This window comes from Schistocerca nitens, chromosome 1, assembly GCF_023898315.1.
Source record: "Schistocerca nitens isolate TAMUIC-IGC-003100 chromosome 1, iqSchNite1.1, whole genome shotgun sequence".
Classification (NCBI taxonomy): Eukaryota; Metazoa; Arthropoda; class Insecta; order Orthoptera; family Acrididae; genus Schistocerca; species Schistocerca nitens.
Genome location: NC_064614.1, coordinates 304,912,351 through 304,934,588, shown reverse-complemented (window position 1 = coordinate 304,934,588; position 22,238 = coordinate 304,912,351). Strand labels below are relative to the sequence as shown.

General features: G+C 38.7%; 1 protein-coding gene across 1 annotated transcript in view; it reads right to left on the bottom strand.

Moving 5' to 3' along the window:
- The window catches only part of LOC126244272 (cilia- and flagella-associated protein 57-like), a 296,500-nt gene that overhangs the window by 46,754 nt on the left and 227,508 nt on the right, over nt 1–22,238 (bottom strand). Inside the window, exon 17 of the mRNA XM_049948227.1 lies at nt 21,810–21,989. Coding sequence (XP_049804184.1) covers nt 21,810–21,989 — 180 coding nt within the window. The remainder of the gene's footprint in view (nt 1–21,809; nt 21,990–22,238) is intronic.

Below are 22,238 nucleotides of genomic sequence, written 5' to 3'. Positions count from 1 at the left end.
AGATTCTTAAGAATTTCATCACTTAGATCAGTGGCATTTTTTTTTTTCCTTTTAGAGGAAAAAGTCCAAGAAGTACTTTTTTTACTTACACTTTTCTATTATCAGTTTTCCAAAACAAATCATTCCAGACATCTGATCAACATGTGAAATGTCAGCTGTGCTATCAAACATATTACCAAAACATTTAGACAGTTTAATTTACTTGACAAGCTTGATTTTACATTGTTTGCTAAAATATTTATAAATTCATTCTGTACTTCTGGTAACAAACATGACACTTTTTGAAATTTACCATGTTCCAAGTTCAAGATCTGTTCTTTCGACACTACATCATATGCTGACTGTAGTTTCACTAGTTCCAAGAAACTGCCTTTATTTGTAGAGCCTTGTCCTTCAGCAAGTCCAGGAAATGCTAGGTTATATTTAGCCTGAAACAATATTATACCCAATAACCTTGATAAAAGAAGCTTCCACTTCAGTTTTTCAGTATCCATTAATTTGAAGGCTGCATTTTATTATGTAATTTTAGTCTCATTTACAAAGTTTTCCACTTTTCATGGATTTCCTGGTGTTCATTTGAAGTTTCATGGTTAGCCACTTTAGGATTCAGTCTCCACCACTTCTAAAATCCTGTCAAAAATGTAAATCTCGCATTAGTACTACTGGTGACAGCAAACAAACGGCAGCAGCAGCAGTAGAGGCTATAAGTTGTTACAGAGTAAACCATTCAAGACTTCAGAATTTCTTCACCAATAGGTATCACCTTAAAAACCATTCCTTTGAAAGATACTGCAAATCACCTTTTGTTTTGGATTCATGCCTAGATGCAGTGCCCAATGGCCCTTCTCTGTCTTGGAAATGTTCACTCCCTATTTTTATGATTGCAATGTGAACATGATCAGAAACAGGTATACTCCAATGACAGACATCTCTCAATCCTGCACTGATTCATTTATATTATTAGTCTTTGTTAGTAAGAACATTATCATTATTATCAGTCATTTTCAGTATTTTTTTCTGATTCGTCTTCTTCACGGGTTATAATAAAACCTGTATTGTTGCTGTTGCCTTCTGAAGATGAGCTGATATTATCTGAATTATTCCTTGCATCAACGTGAGAATCAGTTTCTTTTGATGAAATTCGGCTATTATCAGATTTTGTAACATATCTGAAGATGGTGCCAGACATCTCTAAAGTGTATCAGTTTTAACCTGTTTGCTTTTCTCTACTGAAATTCACTTTTCCTTTTAGATGTATGAACTCCTTGAGGCATATTCAATTTATTGGGTCTTTGTACACATACCTAAAAAGAAATATTCTCAATTAGAATAGCCAATCTCATACATATGTTACTTTGTGAACAAAATGTGCTGAAAGGCAGTGACAAAAGACCCTCTTTAACATCTTTTAGTTTCCGGAAAAGTATTATCTTGGTGCATAATTGAAGCTTCCAGCTGCTAGACAGTGGCCTCTCCTGAGAACCACCTATCGGCTACTTTACAGTATATGTATCTTCCATTTGCATGCATTTAAATTTAATGCCAATATATTAAGAAGTTTGATTTTAATGGTAATTTCTCTTATACATTTATTTTATCATCCCCCTTCAAAAACATATAAACGAGGTTACTGTATACAGTTCAATATCTGCATAAACTAGTTTTACGAACACTCACTTCCCGTAATTAGTTAGGATAATTGATGCTCTACTGTACTTAATCCAGCAGAAAGGTGGCTCCTTTAACAGCTTATTTTGACAGAACGAAATGAAATATTCCTTGCTACATGTATTTGCAAAGTATAATATTACATACTAAAAATAATACAGTAATGTAACAACCAGTTTCGGTTAGCATAATCCATCCATTTTCTAAAGTTACATGAGATGATTTATGACATGGTTGGTTTGTGTAGCATAGGTCAAGTATGTAAACCTTCACAGAAGTGGTACTGTCAGCACAAACGAGTTGACCACACTATGGTTAATTGACAAATGATTATTACCAGTTCTGTTATGACTTATGTATGTGACACGCTGCCCACACATAGACACATCAGAGATATTTCTGATGAAACTTTTGAAAACAGATAGCTTGTACTAACTGAAACCAACCAAAAATAAATTCCTCTGCAAAAGCAATTGTGACTATATTTTTCAGCCCGAGTTATAGCATAGCTCCTGAAGCAAGAATAATGATGTATACAATACTGATATATTTTGTTACAAATTATTAAACTATCTTATCGACTTAGTTTGCTTTTAGCTTCTTACATGTTATATTTTCAGTTCTTTTATAATACATTATGAAAATAACAATGATTCACTTCACGACACTCAGAATTCACAACGCAATAGAAATGAGAAATGGAACAGCTGACAAGTAACGACAATTTTGGGGGAGCCCCAACGAAGCTGCAGAGCTACAAAAATAGAAAATAAAACTGACAGAAAGCAGATCCAAAATAGTCAGTCCAATCCACAGTGAGCTCAAATGCTGAAGTTGAATTCCGTAGCAGTCATTGTACTTTGTGCCTTCTATCACACCTGCCAATCCTAGCAGTCTATTGTTTGGTACAAAGCACGGTTACTGGAAAGCATTCCAACAGTGGTATTTGAAGTTGGATGTTGAACCAAAGTTTCAATGTTGCATTTTTGAAACGCTTCTGTATCTCAGTGCCTGGTTCCCGACATTCTCTATTCACAACCAACAAAAATATAAAACACAGTTATACTGATGAGAACACATTTCCTCCAAATTTTTACCCTCAAAACAAATATATGAATGAAGCAAAATTATTATGATTGCTGCTGAAATATCAATACTGGTCAGATTCTGGGTGGCATATCCTACCAAGTAGGATTACAAATTAATGTTGCGGGAGGAGAGAATGCTGTGAGACGTGTTCTCCCTAGAGTGGTGCTACCTTGCAGAGCATTTGGAACTGTTTCTAATCAACTATAACACCCAGCAAACTCACTGCAGAGCTACAAGATGCTACAGACAGGCCTGTATGCAACCCTGTTCCAAATAAAATAGGCCGCACTGTCTACCAGAGATGCTGTAGGATGGCAAACTACCTGAGTATGCTTCAAGCTCAAGTGCATTTTTGAGTCTGTTATGAGGCAATAGTGTGTTGGACAACCAAAGGTAACATACTTCATGTTAGATATTAGGCTTACTAAACCAAAAAATATGTATAAGAAAAGGGAACACATAAGTATAAAATTATTGGGAGTTGTGCAACACTGCAAATACACCTTGCACTGTAACTGCATTCCAATACCTGTGGTATGATATATTACACATTATCTGTGTGTGTTGTTTCTGCCATGTAGTACTACATTTAAATGTAAGGGTCCTGAAATTGCACTTAAACAATTGTTCTAGTTCTGTGAGATGTTTCTACCATAACAGATAATCAGCATGAAAATTGAGTTGTCAATACTGTATGAGATGCTGCCCCCACACCACCATTCCTTGCCCAGAAGTAGACTTTCCCCTCCCTCTACGAACTTCACTGGAGTGATCTCATTATATAGGTGTCACCCCCATTATTAAGTCCTGTTGAATTTAAAAAAATGAAATTGATATGAGCATCTAAAGAATGAAGTAAATTACTGAAATATAAAAAAAATGAAAATAGATATTTTAGACATTATCCTTTTGCTTGTACAGAAAATTTTAATTCTCCAACAAGAGGTCATTTTTTGTTTTCCGCCTCACATACAGAGATTTAAGAGGCTGTGTGACACTGAGAATATCTAATTCTCAGTTACTCATGTTGGCAATCATTATTGATTTGAATTCTGGGGTAAGAAAAGTAGATGAAGAACTCAGAAAAATGGGCTACCACAAGGCAGCGTGATTGCGCCGCTATTATTCAACATCTATACCAAAGATCAATGTATCCCTGATGGGACTCGAAGCTTTATTTATGCTGATGACTGTGCTATCACTACTCAGGCTGACTGCTTTGAGACTGTAGAAGATACGCTATCAAAATCATTGGAAGATCTAATCCCACCAAGACTCAGACCTGCGATTTCCACCTGAAGAATAAACTGGCAAATAGATCCTTAAATATATCCTGGGGAGGCATCGTACTCAAACATAATCCTACTCCCAAATATTTGGAGTAACTCTTGATCATGCACTAACATAAAAAAAAACATTGCCTAAACACCAAACAGAAAGTGGCAGCCAGAAAAAACATAGTGCGAAAATTGACAGGTACATCATGGAGTGCTAATCCATGCACTGTGCACTCAAGTGCACTTGCTCTACGTTATTCCATTGCTGAATATGCATGTTCGGTATGGCACAAGTCTAGTCATGCCAGGAACGTAGATGTGACTCTAAATGAGTCTTGCCGGATTATCACGGGTTGCTTAAGACCTACTCCTATGGACAAACTCCATTGCCTCGCTGGCATAGCTCCTCCTGAAATCAGACGTGAGATAGCTGTGAGATATGAGAAAAGTAAGGCCACAATGAAGGAAGCCCATCCTCTATATGGTCGCCAGCCTGTACATCTTAGGCTGAAATCAAGAAAGAACTTCTTGACAACTACTGAGGCTCTCATTGAGAATCCACATGCAGCAAGGATCTTCCGATGGCAGGAGAAATGTCAGTATTTGAGAGAGTGGATGACTCCAAAGGAAGAACTTCCCCCTGGACATTCAGAGAAGTGGTCAATATGGAGATCCCTCAATAGATTATGATCATACACAATGAGATGCAAGACCAATCTGTGGACTTGGGGTTTCTCTGTGGACTCAGTTCTTTACCAGTGTGGCATTGAGCAGACTGACAGCCATTTCCTTCAGTGTTCCTCATCGCCAACCACCTGCACCATGCAAGACCTTATGAGGGCTACACCAAATGCACTTGAAGCATCCAATTTCTGGTCTTCTTTTGTGTAAAATTATGTCAACACTTATATGTGTCTGTATACATATATATATCTAAAAACAAAGATGATGTGACTTACCGAACGAAAGCGCTGGCAGGTCGATAGACACACAAACAAACACAAACACACACACAAAATTCAAGCTTTCGCAACAAACTGTTGCCTCATCAGGAAAGAGGGAAGGAGAGGGAAAGACGAAAGGATGTGGGTTTTAAGGGAGAGGGTAAGGAGTCATTCCAATCCCAGGAGCGGAAAGACTTACCTTAGGGAGAAAAAAGGAAAAAAAGGACAGGTATACAATCGCACACACATACATATCCATCCACACATATACAGACACAAGCAGACATGCTTGTGTCTGTATATGTGTGGATGGATATGTGTGTGTGTGTGTGTGCGAGTGTATACCTGTCCTTTTTTTCCTTTTTTCTCCCTAAGGTAAGTCTTTCCGCTCCCGGGATTGGAATGACTCCTTACCCTCTCCCTTAAAACCCACATCCTTTCGTCTTTCCCTCTCCTTCCCTCTTTCCTGATGAGGCAACAGTTTGTTGCGAAAGCTTGAATTTTGTGTGTGTGTCTGTGTTTGTTTGTGTGTCTATCGACCTGCCAGCGCTTTCGTTCGGTAAGTCACATCATCTTTGTTTTTAGATATATTTTTCCCACGTGGAATGTTTCAAATGATGAGACTTACCAAACAAAAGCGCTGGCAGGTCGATAGACACACAAACAAACACAAATATACACACAAAATTCAAGCTTTCGCAACAAACTGTTGCCTCATCAGGAAAGAGGAGAAGGAGAGGGAAAGACGAAAGGATGTGGGTTTTAAGGGAGAGGGTAAGGAGTCATTCCAATCCCGGGAGCGGAAAGACTTACCTTAGGGGGAAAAAAGGACAGGTATACACTCGCACACACACCCATATCCATCCACACATACAGACACAAGCAGACATATATATATATATATATATATATATATATATATATATATATATATATATATATATATATATATATATATTTCTGTACTTTTGACACAATAAATAAATAATGGCAAACAATCCTGCACTTACATTTCAGCAACATAATGGCTGCCTGCACACAGTGAGAGTTTTTACTGCTTGTCTTCATGCTTGCCAAAAACTACATTCGACAACAAAGTTGCTGGATCTTTCAACAATTGAGAAGGTTTGGAGCATTATGGGCAAGGCCCTCTGGCCACCTTGGAAGTTTGATGATTTGATGCACCAATTGGGCAGAATTTGGCATGATATCCCTCAGAGGGATATACAATAACTCTATGAATCAATGCAAAGCCAAATAACTGCTTTCCCATTTTTGCTGAAATTGTAATCATCTGTTTGTCCATACATGTACATTACATCTACTGATTTCTGTCCCATTTGGATAATTACTTCGTGGTGTCTTTTTTTGTCTTTGAGTGTATTTCTAATAAAGTCTCACTGCTGTAGTGAATAATTAATGTCTAACAATGGTGTGTCAGAGGAACTATAAGCATGACAACATCTGTTAGCTGGTAAAAAGTCTTTTGGAAACGTAAGGGGAAGCAAAAGTAGTTAAATTTCATAAAGTTCATAAAGGTATCCTATTGAAAAGCACTTATGCTTGCTCTGACTGTTAGAAGCTATGATGACCTGAACGGCTTATGGAAAACTAATAAATTACACAGATGAACGTTAGGGGCAGTTTGGTGCACAGAAGGGTTTACAGAAGCTACAGGAGAATGTTTATTTTTACAGCACGGCAAAGTAGGAAGCAAATTTAAATTTGCAATAAATGTTAATGGTTAAAATGAAGTAACCAGACTTGTCGGTGACAAATGAAAAATATAATTCCAGACAAAACCATGAGCCTCACTGCTATTGATCTCTATGGCTCAAACCAATTCCAAGAGGTGAGTACAGTTTCATTTTAGTCATTTATTGAACTTTACTCTACAAGGAAAGCTACCAGTCAAATTATTCTGTCTTAACAGAAGGTGAATACATTACACAAACTGGGAAACCAAAGGCTATCCTGTTTGACAATGGCTCACAGTTTATTTCTAAATAATGGAAATTCTTCACTGGAAGGACAGGTATAAAGCATATTCTCAGTTCAGAATAAAACCCAAGCAGCAACCCAGCAGTAAGATGCATGAGGGAAATATGGAGACTACATCAAAGGGTAAACATGTTGCTGACATTCAATTTGTGATGAATAGCCTGCAACAGTCTTCTACAGATTTCCCTCCATATGAAATAATGTTTGACAGCGAGCCTGCAAACACCTGAATGAGGTTGTTGAATTCCCTGTATGTAAACCAATCTCTGCTCAAGAAATGGGGGCAACAGGCAGGAAGTTATGAAAAACAAGAAGAGCCTAAAAAAAGGTGTGACAAGAGATTGAAAGTAATTCAGATAAAAGTAAGAGATCTAGTGTTGGTAAAAACACGTGAAAGATATAAGTTAAATATTTAAAAATTGAAGAAATTTATTTAAAAATTGAAGAAATTTTTCCATATCTGTATTGGTCCTTTTGAAGTTGTAGAATATCCCCATTCACATTTATGTACAGGTTGGTCTACACAAGATCTAAAAAGCTACTTGGTCTGAGAAATATAAGAGCTTTAAAACACTATATACAAAAGGCAATGTGAACAATGAAGCTTTTCACAAACAAATTAAATTCAAGTAAATATCTTTACTTATGCTGTGTTGCACAAGTAAGGAACTTAGGTTTAAGAATAACTCTTCCTTCTGATGATAACATTTCACTTAACAAACATTATGTTTTCCATAAAATGCATGTTTGACTATCAGCCGAAGCAATAGCTAAACTCAGTAATTTCTGAACAGAAGATTACTATGGCTTTTCTAACTTTCTTACTAAACAAATAAGAAAAAAGATAACACCCTTAACAAAATTAGTACACAAAATATTAACAGAGAGAGTTTACCAAGAATATCTAAAAATATCCATAATCAAGCCAGTCCGTAAGAAAGGTAGCAAATTATCACCTGACAATTACCGATCCATTTCACTAGTTCCAATTATTTCCAAAATAACAGAGCACAGTATGCACCAGTAGGTGAACCAATATTTTGAACACAATAACCTAATCTGTCCTACACAGTATGGCTTTAGAGCTCCCCTCTCTACTGTGAAAGCAGTTGACAGCATTATAACAAAAGTATATGACTATTATGAAAATAAGTCAGTAAGTTGTGCAGCACTACTGAACTTAAAGAAAGCTTTTGATACAGTGTCCCATGTTATCCTAATAAGAAAGCTACAGTACTATGGAATTGGAGAGAAGGCCCACCTCCTACTGCAGTTATACCTAAGTAATAGAAAACAGTTGTGTGTATTGTGAATAATCAAAAATCAGAGCCTTTACCTGTTAAAACATGAGTGCTGCAGGGCTAGGTTCTTGGGCCCTTTCTGTATTTATATATACAGGGGGGGTCCATTGATCGTGACCGGGCCAAATATCTCACGAAATAAGCGTCAAATGAAAAAAACTACAAAGAATGAAACTTGTCTAACTTGAAGGAGGAAACCAGATGGCGCTATGATTGGTCCACTAGATAGCACTGCCATAGGTCAAACAGATATCAACTGCATTTTTTTTTTAAACAGGAACCCCCATTTTTTATTACATATTCATGTAGTACGCAAAAAAATATGAATGTTTTAGTTGGACCACTTTTTTCGCTTTCTGATATTTTATGAAGCTACCAGTGTGGTATGTTGATTCACTGTGCCATATTGTATAAGGCAATATAGACATAAAATTTAGAATATTATAATTCTATACAGATTATTTAGATACAAAGAGACTAACATGATATGCTGATTCATTGTAGCATTTGGTTTGCAAAAAGTCATCAGTTTGTGTTACAATGTACTTTCTGAAGTAGTTTCTTATGTAAAAGCCTTCCTGCCACATAATTAGGCAAGCATAATTGTAAAATAACTGTAATGCTGTAACTATAAAACATATGACAACACCAATTACATGTAAACATGTTCAAAGGTGAATAAATATTCGATTCTATTCTTTTCTTTTCTATTCTATTCTGGTTTCAGTCACAGACCATGTTCACAGATAAGGGTTTAAATGGTTTAAGCCACAATGTTACATTTGTCATTACTTAATTACTGTGTAGAGCATGACTTGAATATCAGTACACGACACAAGACTTTTAGATGCAAATATACTAATAACACGAGTACACAGAGCTGTACTGAAGACAAGATCAGGACATGAACTGGCAAAGGTTGAGCTCAGGGTGGATACAGAAATATACAATATATTTCACTCACAGTTACCACCTGCATAGTTCAGAAAAGTTACTATCGTTAGGAAGGATTGAGATTGCACAGGCTGTGTAGGCGTTGTTGAAGTAAAGCGCATTGTGATGGGCAGCATGCTCAGCAACTCAGTGATCCAGTTGTCTCTTGGCCAAGGTTTGTCGGTGGCCATCCACACAGACAGACAGCTCATTGGTTGTCAAGCCTATGTAGAAAGCAGCACAGTGGTTGCAGCTAAGTTTGTAGAAATATGGCTGCTCTCACATATAGCCTTGTCTTTGATAAGACACGAGATACCTGTGACCAGACTGGAGTAGGTTGCGGGGGGAGGATGTGGGCCAGGGTTGCATTGAGGTCTATTGTGTGGATATGAGCAATGAGGCAAGAGGTGGAGTACGGATGGACAAGAATATTGTGTAGCATCAGTGGGTGGCGGAATACCACCTTGGGATTGGTGGGAAGGATAGTGGCTAGGATATTTCTTATTTCAGAGCCTGATGAGAGGTAGTTAAATCCCTGGGAAAGAATGTGATTCAGTTACTCCAGTCCTGGGTGGTAATGAGTCATGAGAGGAATGGTCCTTCGTGGCCAAATGGTGGGTATGTGGGAAGTTGTAGTTGACAGGAGAGACAAGGCTGGAAAGATCTGTTTCTTTACACGATAGGGAGGAAAATTTCAGTCTGTGGAGGCCTCAGTCAGACTCTTAGTATATCTGGAGAGGGACTGCTTGTCACTACAGATGTGACAAGAGTGGGTGGCTAAGCTGTATGAAAGGAACTTTTTGGTATGGAGTGGGTGGCAGCTGTCAAAGTGGAGGTACTCTGATAGTTGGTGAGTTGGATATGGATGGAGGTAAGGCCTTGAGGTGGAGGTGAACATTGAGTAAGGTGGCTTGCTGGACTGAGAAGGAACAGATGAAATGAATGTGGGAGAAGACGTTAGGGTCCTGGAGGAATGTGGATCTGTTGTCCTAACACTTGGTCCTGACCACAAAGATGTCATCAATGAATCTAAATCAGTTGATGGGTTTGGGATTCTGGATGTTTTGGAAGGATTTCTCTAAATGAGCCATGAATAGGTTGGCATAGATGGTGCCATATGGATGCCCATTGCTGTGCCATACATTTATTTGCAGGTGATACCTTCAAAGGAGAAGTAATTGTGAGTGACTAGGAAGGAGGTTGTAGGTCTTGAATCAGTTGGGCATTTGGGATGTTAGCATACAGGAAGGTGACATCAATAGTGGTGAGTAGTGGATGACATAGGTAAAGGAACAGGAACTGTGGAGAGTCATTGGAAGAAATGGTTGGTGTCCTTTATATTGGATGGAAGGTTATGGGTAATAGGCTGAAGGTATTGATCCATGAGACCATAGATTATCTCAATGGGGGCACAGTAACTGGCCACAATGGGGCAACCTGGGTGGTTGGGTTTATTGACTACAGAAATCATGTAGAAGGTACAAGTGTGGGAACTGGTAGGGATGGGGAGGGGTTCCAGGGTGGGCCTACAGATCTGGCAAGGGACTGGAGGTCCTGTTGAATTTCTGGGTGGAATCACTGTGTCAGAGTTTGTAGGTGAACAAATCTGGCAGCTGGCAGAATCCTTCCACCACATAATTACTGCAGATTGAAAAATATTGGTGGAGCCTTTATCGACAGGTAGGGTTATAAGGTCAGGCTCAGGTTTTAGTTGGAGTATTGCAGTTTTTTCTTCTGATGTAAGAATAGTTTTCATGTTGGGGGATTTGGGGAATGATGGTGAGGAATTGAGTCAGGAGTGTACAATATTGGTTTTGGGTTGAGTCTGATTGGTGGGATTGGCGGTAAAAAAGTATTTCCACTCTAGGGACTGGAAAAAGGAGAGAAAGTCTTTAACAAGTCCAACATGACTGAATCTGGGAGTTGATTCTGGAAAGGACTCATATGTCTGTCTAGCTACCCTTGATTGTTGTACCTGTAGTGATGATCATGTCCTCTCCATATACGAGGGAGGACCCAAAAGAAACCGGACTCCGAGGGTGCTGCCACTCGTAGACGTAGTGCAGGGTTCTCACGCTAGATGGTGTTAGTAGAGACCTTCATGAAACAGCTGTGCAGACAGCATCAGTGTAGAACTGAACGTGCAAGTGTGGTATTGTGTTTCTCTGACTGTTGGCGGGTTACCTCTGCGAAGTCGTTATGGCAACTTTAAAAGAACAAAGAGTGTGTGTGAAATTTTGTTTCCTGCTTAAAAACACTGCAATGGAGACACACCAAATGCTTCAGGAAGCTTTCCAGGAGGACGCTATGAGCCGCACACAGGTTTTCGAGTGGTTTGGGAGCTTTAAACATGGTGAGATGTGTGTTGAAGTCCAAGCTCATTCTGGACGCCCTTCAACATCACGAAATGAGGAGAACACTGAAAAGGTCCGCTAAAAGATCAACGAGGATCGTCGCCAAACGATCAACCAAATTTCAGCAGAGACAGGAATCAGTTGGAGCTCATGCCAGTGGATTCTGAGTGAGGATTTGCACATGAGACGTGTTGCTGCTAAATTTGTTCTGCGCCTCCTCACACAGGAGCAAAAAACCATCCGCATGAATGTGTGTCAGGACTTGAAAACAGAGATGGCATGTGATCCAAACTTCTTTAATAAAGTCATTACAGGGGATGAGAGTTGGTGTTATGGGTATGACCCAGAAACCAAGCAAGCGTCAAGCCAATGGAGGACTCCCAACTCTCCCAGACCAAAAAAACAAGGCAAGTGAGGTCAAATGTGAAGACGATGATCATTGTCTCTTTTGATGTTCGTGGAATTGTGCATCAGGAATTCGTACCCCCTGGCCAGACTGTTAACCAGCACTTTTACTTGGATGTTTTAAGGCGTCTGTGAGAGGATGTGAGGAGTAAACGCCCGGAAATTTGGCGATCAGGTAACTGGTTTCTGCATCACGACAACACTCCAGCACACACAGCCTTATGAGTGACCCACTGTTTGGCATCTCAGAGGTGGTCTGTCATTCCCCATGCTCCGTATTCGCCGGACCTAGCCCTGTGCGACTTTTTCCTATTTCCGCGAATGAAAAAAAACGCTAAAAGGGGAGCGTTATGACGATGTGGAGGCGGTAAAAACAGCTTCGCAAAGGGCACTGGACAATATCAAACTTGAAGAGTTCCAAACATGCTTCCAACAGTGGGAAAAGAGACTTGACAAGTGCATCGCATGTAATGGAGAGTATTTTGAAGGTGACTGAAGTAATTTTGTAAAAAGGTTCATCAATAAATTTTTTATGACAACAATCCGGTTTCTTTTGGGTCCCTCATATACCAGGGAATCATTAAGGTCTTCACAGACTGAAATCATCCTCTCAACATTGTACAGAAACAGATCTTCCATACCTTGTCTCTCCAGTCACCCACCACCTCCCATACACTAACCATCTGGCCACAATGGAACACTCTCCACATGACTCAGTACCACCCAGGACTGGAGCAACTGAATCACATTCTCCACCAGGGTCTCAGTTAGCTCTCATCATGTCCTTAAATAAGGAATATCCAAGCCACTATCCTTCCCACTTCCGCCACAATAGTATTTCACCACCAACCAAACATATGCAATGTCCTTGTCCATTGTTACTCCACTCATGCTCGCAACCCCTTGCCGCATTGTTAATGTCCCTGCAATAGATGTCGGTACAAGACCTGTCCCACATCCTCCCACCACCATCTATTCCAGTCTCGTCACAGACATCCCCTATAACCAATGTTTCACAATATATCTTTTCAGTCATGACATTCATCCTTCACAATCCTTCTCAATGTGAAACACACGAGTCATACCATCATCATTACAAAATAAGGAAATGTGACATACACTGTGACCTGAAAAATTGGTCTCTAGTGTTAAAAGATCTAAAGTACACATTCAAATAAATCTTCAATGCAGTTCCAAGTAATATCAAATATCTACAAGTTATTAATATATTATTTAAAAGTAAGCTAATGGAGTTCTTGCTTGAAGAAAGATTCTGTTCTCTAAATGAATTCTTTACCAGAGACAGATAAGATTATTTCCTACTATCTACAGGGCAAACAACAGAAGATAGTTGTAGATGGTACCAACATGCAGGTAGGATGGGTAGACTCCCAAAGGGGAACAGTACATTATGGAGTTGCACAAGGTTCTATCCTTGGTCCCCTGTTACCTCTTATGTATATTAACAACCTACCTCTGTCCTCAAATAAAGCAAGCAACTTTACAATGATTGCAGATGACACATGTACTGTGATAGACAGTAAAACAGTCATGAACCTAGAGTTAAATGCCAACCGATTACTTGCAGATGTTCTGAACTGATTCACAGTAAACTACCTATCAATAAGAATCAGTAAAGCCAATTACACTCATTTCTATTCTGATCATGAGATAAACATTGCACATGAGAGCCAGCAGATACAAAAGGTACATTGTTCAAAATTCGTAGGAGCCTGTGTAGATGGCATGTTTAACTGGGAGCACCACATCCACCAAACCCTGAAAAGGCTTAGCTCAGCAATATTTGCCATCTGGACAATCACAAAAATCGGAGACATCATTGCCTCATAATCTGCCTACTTTGGCTGCCTCCATTCCCTTATGTGTTATGGAATAATCTTCTGGGGCAATTCAATGCTGTTGAAAAAAGTCATTGCAAGTTAGAAAAAGGTTGTCTGAATTTTGTGTGGAGTGCCTCCAAGAACCTAATGTAATAATAATAATAATAATAATAATAATAATAATAATAATATTTATTCAACATCGAATAATCAAATACAATCCCTAGAAATAATACAGTTTCAGGACATCATACAGATTATTCTTCTGAATACAAATTACAGCTTTACTGTATGATTAAATGATGATGGCGTCGACTTGGGTAAAATATTCCGGAGGTAAAATAGTCCCCCATTCGGATCTCCGGGCGAGGACTACTCAAGAGGACGTCGTTATCAGGAGAAAGAAAACTGGCATTCTACGGATCGGAGCGTGGAATGTCAGATCCCTTAATCGGGCCGGTAGGTTAGAAAATTTAAAAAGGGGAATGGATAGGTTAAAGTTAGATATAGTGGGAATTAGTGAAGTTCGGTGGCAGGAGGAACAATACTTTTGGTCAGGTGATTACAGGGTTATAAATACAAAATCAAATAGGGGTAATGCAGGAGTAGGTTTAATAATGAATAAAAAAATAGGACCCGAGTCCGGCCATCCTGATTTAGGTTTTCCGTGATTTCCCTAAATCGCTCCAGGCAAATGCCGGGATGGTTCCTTTGAAAGGGCACGGCCGACTTCCTTCCCTAACCCTATGAGACCGATAACCTCGCTGTTTGGTCTCTTCCCCCAAAACAACCAACCAAAAAAATAGGAGTGCGGGTTAGCTACTACAAACAGCATAGTGAACGCATTATTGTGGCCAAGATAGACACAAAGCCCATGCCTACTACAGTAGTACAAGTTTATATGCCAACTAGCTCTGCAGATGGTGAAGAAATTGATGAAATGTATGACGAGATAAAAGAAATTATTCGGGTAGTGAAGGGAGACGAAAATTTAATAGTCATGGGTGACTGGAATTCGTCAGTAGGAAAAGGGAGAGAAGGAAACATAGTAGGTGAATATGGATTGGGGGGAAGAAATGAAAGAGGAAGCCGCCTTGTAGAATTTTGCACAGAGCATAACTTAATCATAGCTAACACTTGGTTCAAGAATCATAAAAGAAGGTTGTATACCTGGAAGAATCCTGGAGATACTAAAAGGTATCAGATAGATTATATAATGGTAAGACAGAGATTTAGGAACCAGGTTTTAAATTGTAAGACATTTCCAGGGGCAGATGTGGATTCTGACCACAATCTATTGGTTATGAACTGCAGATTGAAACTGAAGAAACTGCAAAAAGGTGGGAATTTAAGGAGATGGGACCTGGATAAACTGAAAGAACCAGAGGTTGTAGAGAGTTTCAGGGAGAGCATAAGGGAACAATTGACAGGAATGGGGGAAAGAAATACAGTAGAAGAAGAATGGGTAGCTCTGAGGAATGAAGTAGTGAAGGCAGCAGAGGATCAAGTAGGTAAAAAGACGAGGGCTAATAGAAAACCTTGGGTAACAGAAGAAATATTGAATTTAATTGATGAAAGGAGAAAATATAAAAATGCAGTAAATGAAGCAGGCAAAAAGTAATACAAACGTCTCAAAAATGAGATCGACAGCAAGTGCAAAATGGCTAAGCAGGGATGGCTAGAGGACAAATGTAAGGATGCAGAGGCTTGTCTCACTAGGGGTAAGATAGATACTGCCTACAGGAAAATTAAAGAGACCTTTGGAGAGAAGAGAACCACTTGTATGAATATCAAGAGCTCAGATGGCAACCCAGTTCTAAGCAAAGAAGGGAAGGCAGAAAGGTGGAAGGAGTATATAGAGGGTTTATACAAGGGCGATGTACTTGAGGACAATATTATGGAAATGGAAGAGGATGTAGATGAAGATGAAATGGGAGATAAGATACTGCATGAAGAGTTTGACAGAGCACTGAAGGACCTGAGTCGAAACAAGGCCCCGGGAGTAGACAACATTCCATTAGAACTACTGATGGCCTTGGGAGAGCCAGTCATGACAAAACTCTACCATCTGGTGAGCAAGATGTATGAGACAAGCGAAATACCCACAGACTTCAAGAAGAATATAATAATTCCAATCCCAAAGAAAGCAGGTGTTGACAGATGTGAAAATTACCAAACTATCAGTTTAATAAGTCACAGCTGCAAAATACTAACGCGAATTCTTTACAGACAAATGGAAAAACTGGTAGAAGCGGACCTCGGGGAATATCAGTTTGGATTCCGTAGAAATGTTGGAACACGTGAGGCAATACTAACCTTATGACTTATCTTAGAAGAAAGATTAAGAAAAGGCAAACCTATGTTTCTAGCATTTGTAGACTTAGAGAAAGCTTTTGACAACGTAAACTGGAATACTCTCTTTAAAATTCTGAAGGTGGCAGGGGTAAAATACAGGGAGCAAAAGGCTATTTACAATTTGTACGGAAACCAGATGGCAGTTATAAGAGTCGAGGGGCATGAAAGGGAAGCAGTGGTTGGGAAAGGAGTGAGACAGGGTTGTAGCCTCTCCCCGATGTTATTCAATCTGTATATTGAGCAAACAGTAAAGGAAACAAAAGAAAAATTCGGAGTAGGTATTAAAATTCATGGAGAAGAAGTAAAAACTTTGAGGTTCGCCGATGACATTGTAATTCTGTCAGAGACAGCAAAGCCACATTCCCTTCCCTACAGCCTAGGCCTTCGTGGCAAACGAATCTGCTCCAGTCCTGAATCCCTGAACCATTACACCAACAACCTGAAAGCAGCTTTCGCATCCCGCAACTACCCTCCCGACCTGGTACAGAAGCAAATAACGAGAGCCACTTCCTCATCCCCTCAAACCCAGAACCTCTCACAGAAGAACCCCAAAAGTGCCCCACTTGTGACAGGATACTTCCCGGGACTGGATCAGACTCTGAATGTGGCTCTCCAGCAGGGATACGACTTCCTCAAATCCTGCCCCGAAATGAGATCCATCCTTCATGGTATCCTCCCCACTCCACCAAGAGTGTCTTTCCGCCGTCCACCTAACCTTCGTAACCTCTTGGTTCATCCCTATGAAATCCCCAAACCACCTTCCCTACCCTCTGGCTCCTACCCTTGTAACTGCCCCCGGTGTAAAACCTGTCCCATGCACCCTCCCACCACCACCTACTCCAGTCCTGTAACCCGGAAGTTGTACACGATCAAAGGCAGAGCCACGTGTGAAAGCACCCACGTGATTTACCAACTGACCTGCCTACACTGTGACGCTTTCTATGTGGGAATGACCAGCAACAAACTGTCCATTCGCATGAATGGACACAGGCAGACAGTGTTTGTTGGTAATGAGGATCACCCTGTGGCTAAACATGCCTTGGTGCATGGCCAGCACATCTTGGCACAGTGTTACACCGTCCGGGTTATCTGGATACTTCCCACTAACACCAACCTATCCGAAATCTGGAGATGGGAACTTGCCCTTCAATATATCCTTTCTTCCCGTTATCCACCAGGCCTCAATCTCCGCTAATTTCAAGTTGCCGCCACTCATACCTCACCTGCCATTCAACAACATCTTTGCCTCTGCACTTCCGCCTCGACTGACATCTCTGCCCAAACTCTTTGTCTTTAAATATGTCTGCTTGTGTCTGTATATGTGTGGATGGATAGGTGTGTGTGTGCGAGTGTATACCTGTCCTTTTTCCCCCCTAAGGTAAGTCTTTCCGCTCCCGGGATTGGAATGACTCCTTACCCTCTCCCTTAAAACCCACATCCTTTCATCTTTCCCTCTCCTTCGCACTTTCCTGACGAAGCAACCGGGGGTTGCGAAAGCTTGAAATTTTGTGTGTGTGTTTGTAAATTATTTAACAGTTACATTGCAGACCCATACACATTCCCTGATACACTTACAAATGGAATAATTTCTCTGAAACCTAAAGATCGAGCAGACACAGTAAACCCAGCAAAATATCGCCCCATAACATGCCTACCAACAATACACAAAATATTAACTCCAGTCACTACACAGAAATTAATGACACATACAACACAGAACAAAATTATAAATGAAGAACAAAATGGCCGTTGCAAAGGAGCACAAGGATGTAAAGAGCAACTGATAATAGATGCAGAGGTGACATATCAAGCTAAAACTAAACAAAGGTCGCTACACTACACATTCATTGATTACCGAAAAGCTTTTGATAGTGTACCCCACTCATGGTTACTACAAATATTGGAAATATACAATGTAGATCCTAAATTGATACAGTTCCTAAACATAGTAATGAAAAATTGGAAAACCACACTTAATATCCAAACAAATTCAAATAATATCACATCACAGCCAATACAGATTAAGTGTGGAATACACCAAGGAGACTCATTAAGTCCTTTCTGGTTCTGCCTTGCTCTGAACCCACTATACAACATGCTAAATAATACAAATTATGGATATAATATTAGTGAAACATACCAACACAAAATCACACATTTGCTATACATGGATAATCTAAAACTACTGGCAGCAACAAATCAACAACTCAACCAATTACTAAAGATAACAGAAGTATTCAGAAATGATATAAATATGGCTTTTGGAACAGACAAATGTAAGAAAAATAGCATAGTCAAGGGAAAACGTACTAAACAAGAAGATTACATATTGGATAACCACAGCGACTGCATAGAAGCGATGGAAAAAACAGATGCCTATAAATATCTAGGATACAGACAAAAAATAGGAATAGATAATACAAATATTAAAGAAGAACTAAAAGAAAAATATAGACAAAGACTAACAAAAATACTGAAAACAGAATTGACAGCAAGAAACAAGACAAAAGCTATAAATACCTATGCTATACCAATATTGACCTACTCATTTGGAGTAGTGAAATGGAGTAACACAGACCTAGAAGCACTCAATACACTTACACGATCACAAGGCCACAAATATAGAATACATCACATACATTCAGCAACAGAAAGATTCACATTAAGCAGAAAGGAAGGAGAAAGGGGATTTATCGACATAAAAAACCTACATAATGGACAGGTAGGCAATTTAAGAAAATTCTTTATAGAACGAGCAGAAACTAGCAAAATACACAAAGCAATCACTGATATAAATACATCGGCTACACCATTTCAATTTCATAACCACTTCTACAACCCTTTAGATCACATAACATCAACAGATACGAAGAAAGTAATTTGGATAAAGAAAACACTACATGGCAAGCACCCGTATCATCTAACACAGCCACACATCGATCAAGACGCATCCAACACATGACTAATAAAAGGCAATATATACAGTGAGATGGAAGGATTCATGATTGCAATACAGGATCAAACAATAAACACCAGATATTACAGCAAGCATATTATTAAAGAACCCAATACCACAACAGATAAATGCAGACTTTACAAACAACAAATAGAAACAGTAGATCACATCACAAGCGGATGTACAATACTAGCAAATACAGAATACCCCAGAAGACATGACAATGTAGCAAAAATAATACATCAACAACTTGCCATACAACATAAACTAATAAAAGAACACGTTCCCACATACTAGTATGCACCACAAAATGTACTGGAGAATGATGAATACAAATTATACTGGAACAGAACCATTATAACAGATAAAAAACACCACATAACAAACCTGACATCATACTGACCAATAAAAAGAAGAAATCAACACAACTAATTGAAATATCCATTCCCAATACAAAAAATATACAGAAGAAAACAGGAGAAAAAATTGAAAAATACATCCAACTGGCTGAGGAAGTCAAAGACATGTGGCATCAGGATAAAGTTGACATCATACCAATTATACTATCAACTACAGGAGTCATACCACGCAATATCCACCAGTACATCAATGCAATACAGCTACATCCAGATGTATATATACAACTACAGAAATCTGTAATTATTGATACATGTTCAATTACCCGAAAGTTCCTAAATGCAATGTAACATATACCATACAGTTAAAAGGAAGTCACGCTTGATCAAGGTCCGCGTCACTTTCCATTTTTAACCAGACATAACGTCTGAGGCAGGAAAGAGAAATAATAATAATAACAACAACAACAATAATAATAAATAATTATGTATTAATTATAATAAATAATTAATAAAGAGTTCTGTTTTGACTCATTCCACATCCATGCATTACCATGCAAAAGTGGATTTACGGAATATGTATCACAATAAATAAATAATTCAGAAGTCATGCCGCTTCCTTCAGGCATTATTCAAAATTCTTGCTAAGGACTCTGATTTGGAGATGATTTGAGAGTATTCAGAGACTTTGGGAATTCTTTCTGATGTGATTCAAGAGTTTTACTGGAGATCCTTTTGGGTGATTTTCATGCATAATGGTAAATGTTTCGCATCTTGTTTATTTATTTATTTGTCCCATAGATCAAATCAGTACAATGGCTTGTTCTGCATACGGCATTCTGAATTTGAAGATCTTCAGCTTACTGGACAAAGGGATTGCAGATGCACTGTCCATGTGTGGTCAGACTGTGTGTGAGATACTTTTTAGTGTGGAAAGGATGTCAGGCATTAAAAGTGAAGGGGCTGTTGATGATCACATGAACAAATAGACTGATTACTGAAACAAGGAATAGCAAACTTTTACACTATGACAACAAATAAATGAAGAGACAACTTCTAGGCATGCTTATGAGACACTAATGAACTTTTATATCTTTATTTCTTATATTTTATATGGAGAAGAAAAATCAACAATATTTTTTGGGACACTGAACAGCATCTACAAGTACATAAAACTTCTATTAAATTTGTCATGCTGAACCAATAACTTCAAACAGTGGAAACTCCAGCTTGAAATATTAATAATATCAAAAAATGGTAGATAGCTACTCATCCTAAAGATGACACACTGAGTTGCAGACAGGCACAACGAAAAGACTATTACTCATTTAGCTTTCAGCAAAAGTGTTCTACAGAAGAGAAAAAACACACACATTCACACAATCAAGTACAACTCAAGCACACATGATTCATCTCCAGCAGCTTCGACCACAATGTGGTACTGTTGCCACACATAGCTTGCATTCAAAGTCAGATACTGTAGTGCTTCGAGAATTTTGGAGTAAATTCTAGAACCACTCGGCCTTCCACCATTTTGAACACCCGATATTTTAGAGGTGAGTGGGAGAAACTAATATGCCCTACTGCGCATTGCCTATTTGGATGTGCAGGTCAAAAAACAGTTACGAGAAAAAGATGGACGCAGTGGCCAAACGGGGCAGACAACTACCTGCTGTACAGTCCACAGAGTTTCTGTGTATGGGTAGAGAAGAACAAGAAAAGTTTTGTACTATTCTGTGTTCTTTAGTGTCTGTGTTGATTGTAAAAAGTCTAATGAACAATTGAATATAGATTTCTATGTTCATTCATGTATTGAACTTGCTTGTGACTAGAGAATTTTGAATTACTTCATGTCTTGGCTGTGAACTAAACAAGATATATGTATGCTATTTTAATGTATGTAAATGAGTCTAATGTTTAAGAAATAAGTTAGCTTGCAGAAGTCATTGTCTGTGAAAGTAGAAAATATAAAGTGATTGAAGTGAAATGTATTCTACGAGTATCCAAATTATTTCAGGAATAGAGAACTAGTTTAATAAATTCCTTTAACCAGCTACAGTCTTTGGAGAAGAGGCTTTTGGGAGATCAACGTAGCTGATTACCCAGAGAAGAGGATCGGCTACACACAACATGCAAGTTAAATGATTTGAGAGATATGTGAGCCTTGCAACTCAATACCACACTGTCTCTTGTCATCCGATAAACATTAGAATACCTTACAGCAGAATATTATTTAAAAGTGCAAAATGACCTTTTATACCAAATAGACTTAATTTATGAGTTTATGCAAGGCTGATTTACGTTTGAAAATTTCACATTCTGTTATTACCTGCATAATCCTTGAAGCATTCTTTTGCTTCTGCAAAGAATTCTTGTATACTTGATTCCTAAGAGACTGAACTGTTTCTTCAAGATGCTGTCTCTGACGCATTAACTCAGCATGCATGTCCATTTTCTTGGTATCTTCAGTTCCTTTTGTTTTAGATTCTCCGTATTTATGGTACAGTTTCTGTAAAGTTGTGTGTGTTAAGTTTACTTCATTGATGCTACTAGTAAGTAAAATGCATACACTAAGAAATTACCAGATTTTAATCAAATTATGTAATAATTCTCTAGCAAATTCCCCTTAATAAAGATATTTTGGAGTGGTGTATAAAAAATGGCACTAGTTTTCTTCTATCAGAAGACTGAAAAATATAAAAGGAATGGTTAGAAGATTTAGCCACCAAGAAAATAAATTCTTTTCTTTTTGTTCCCT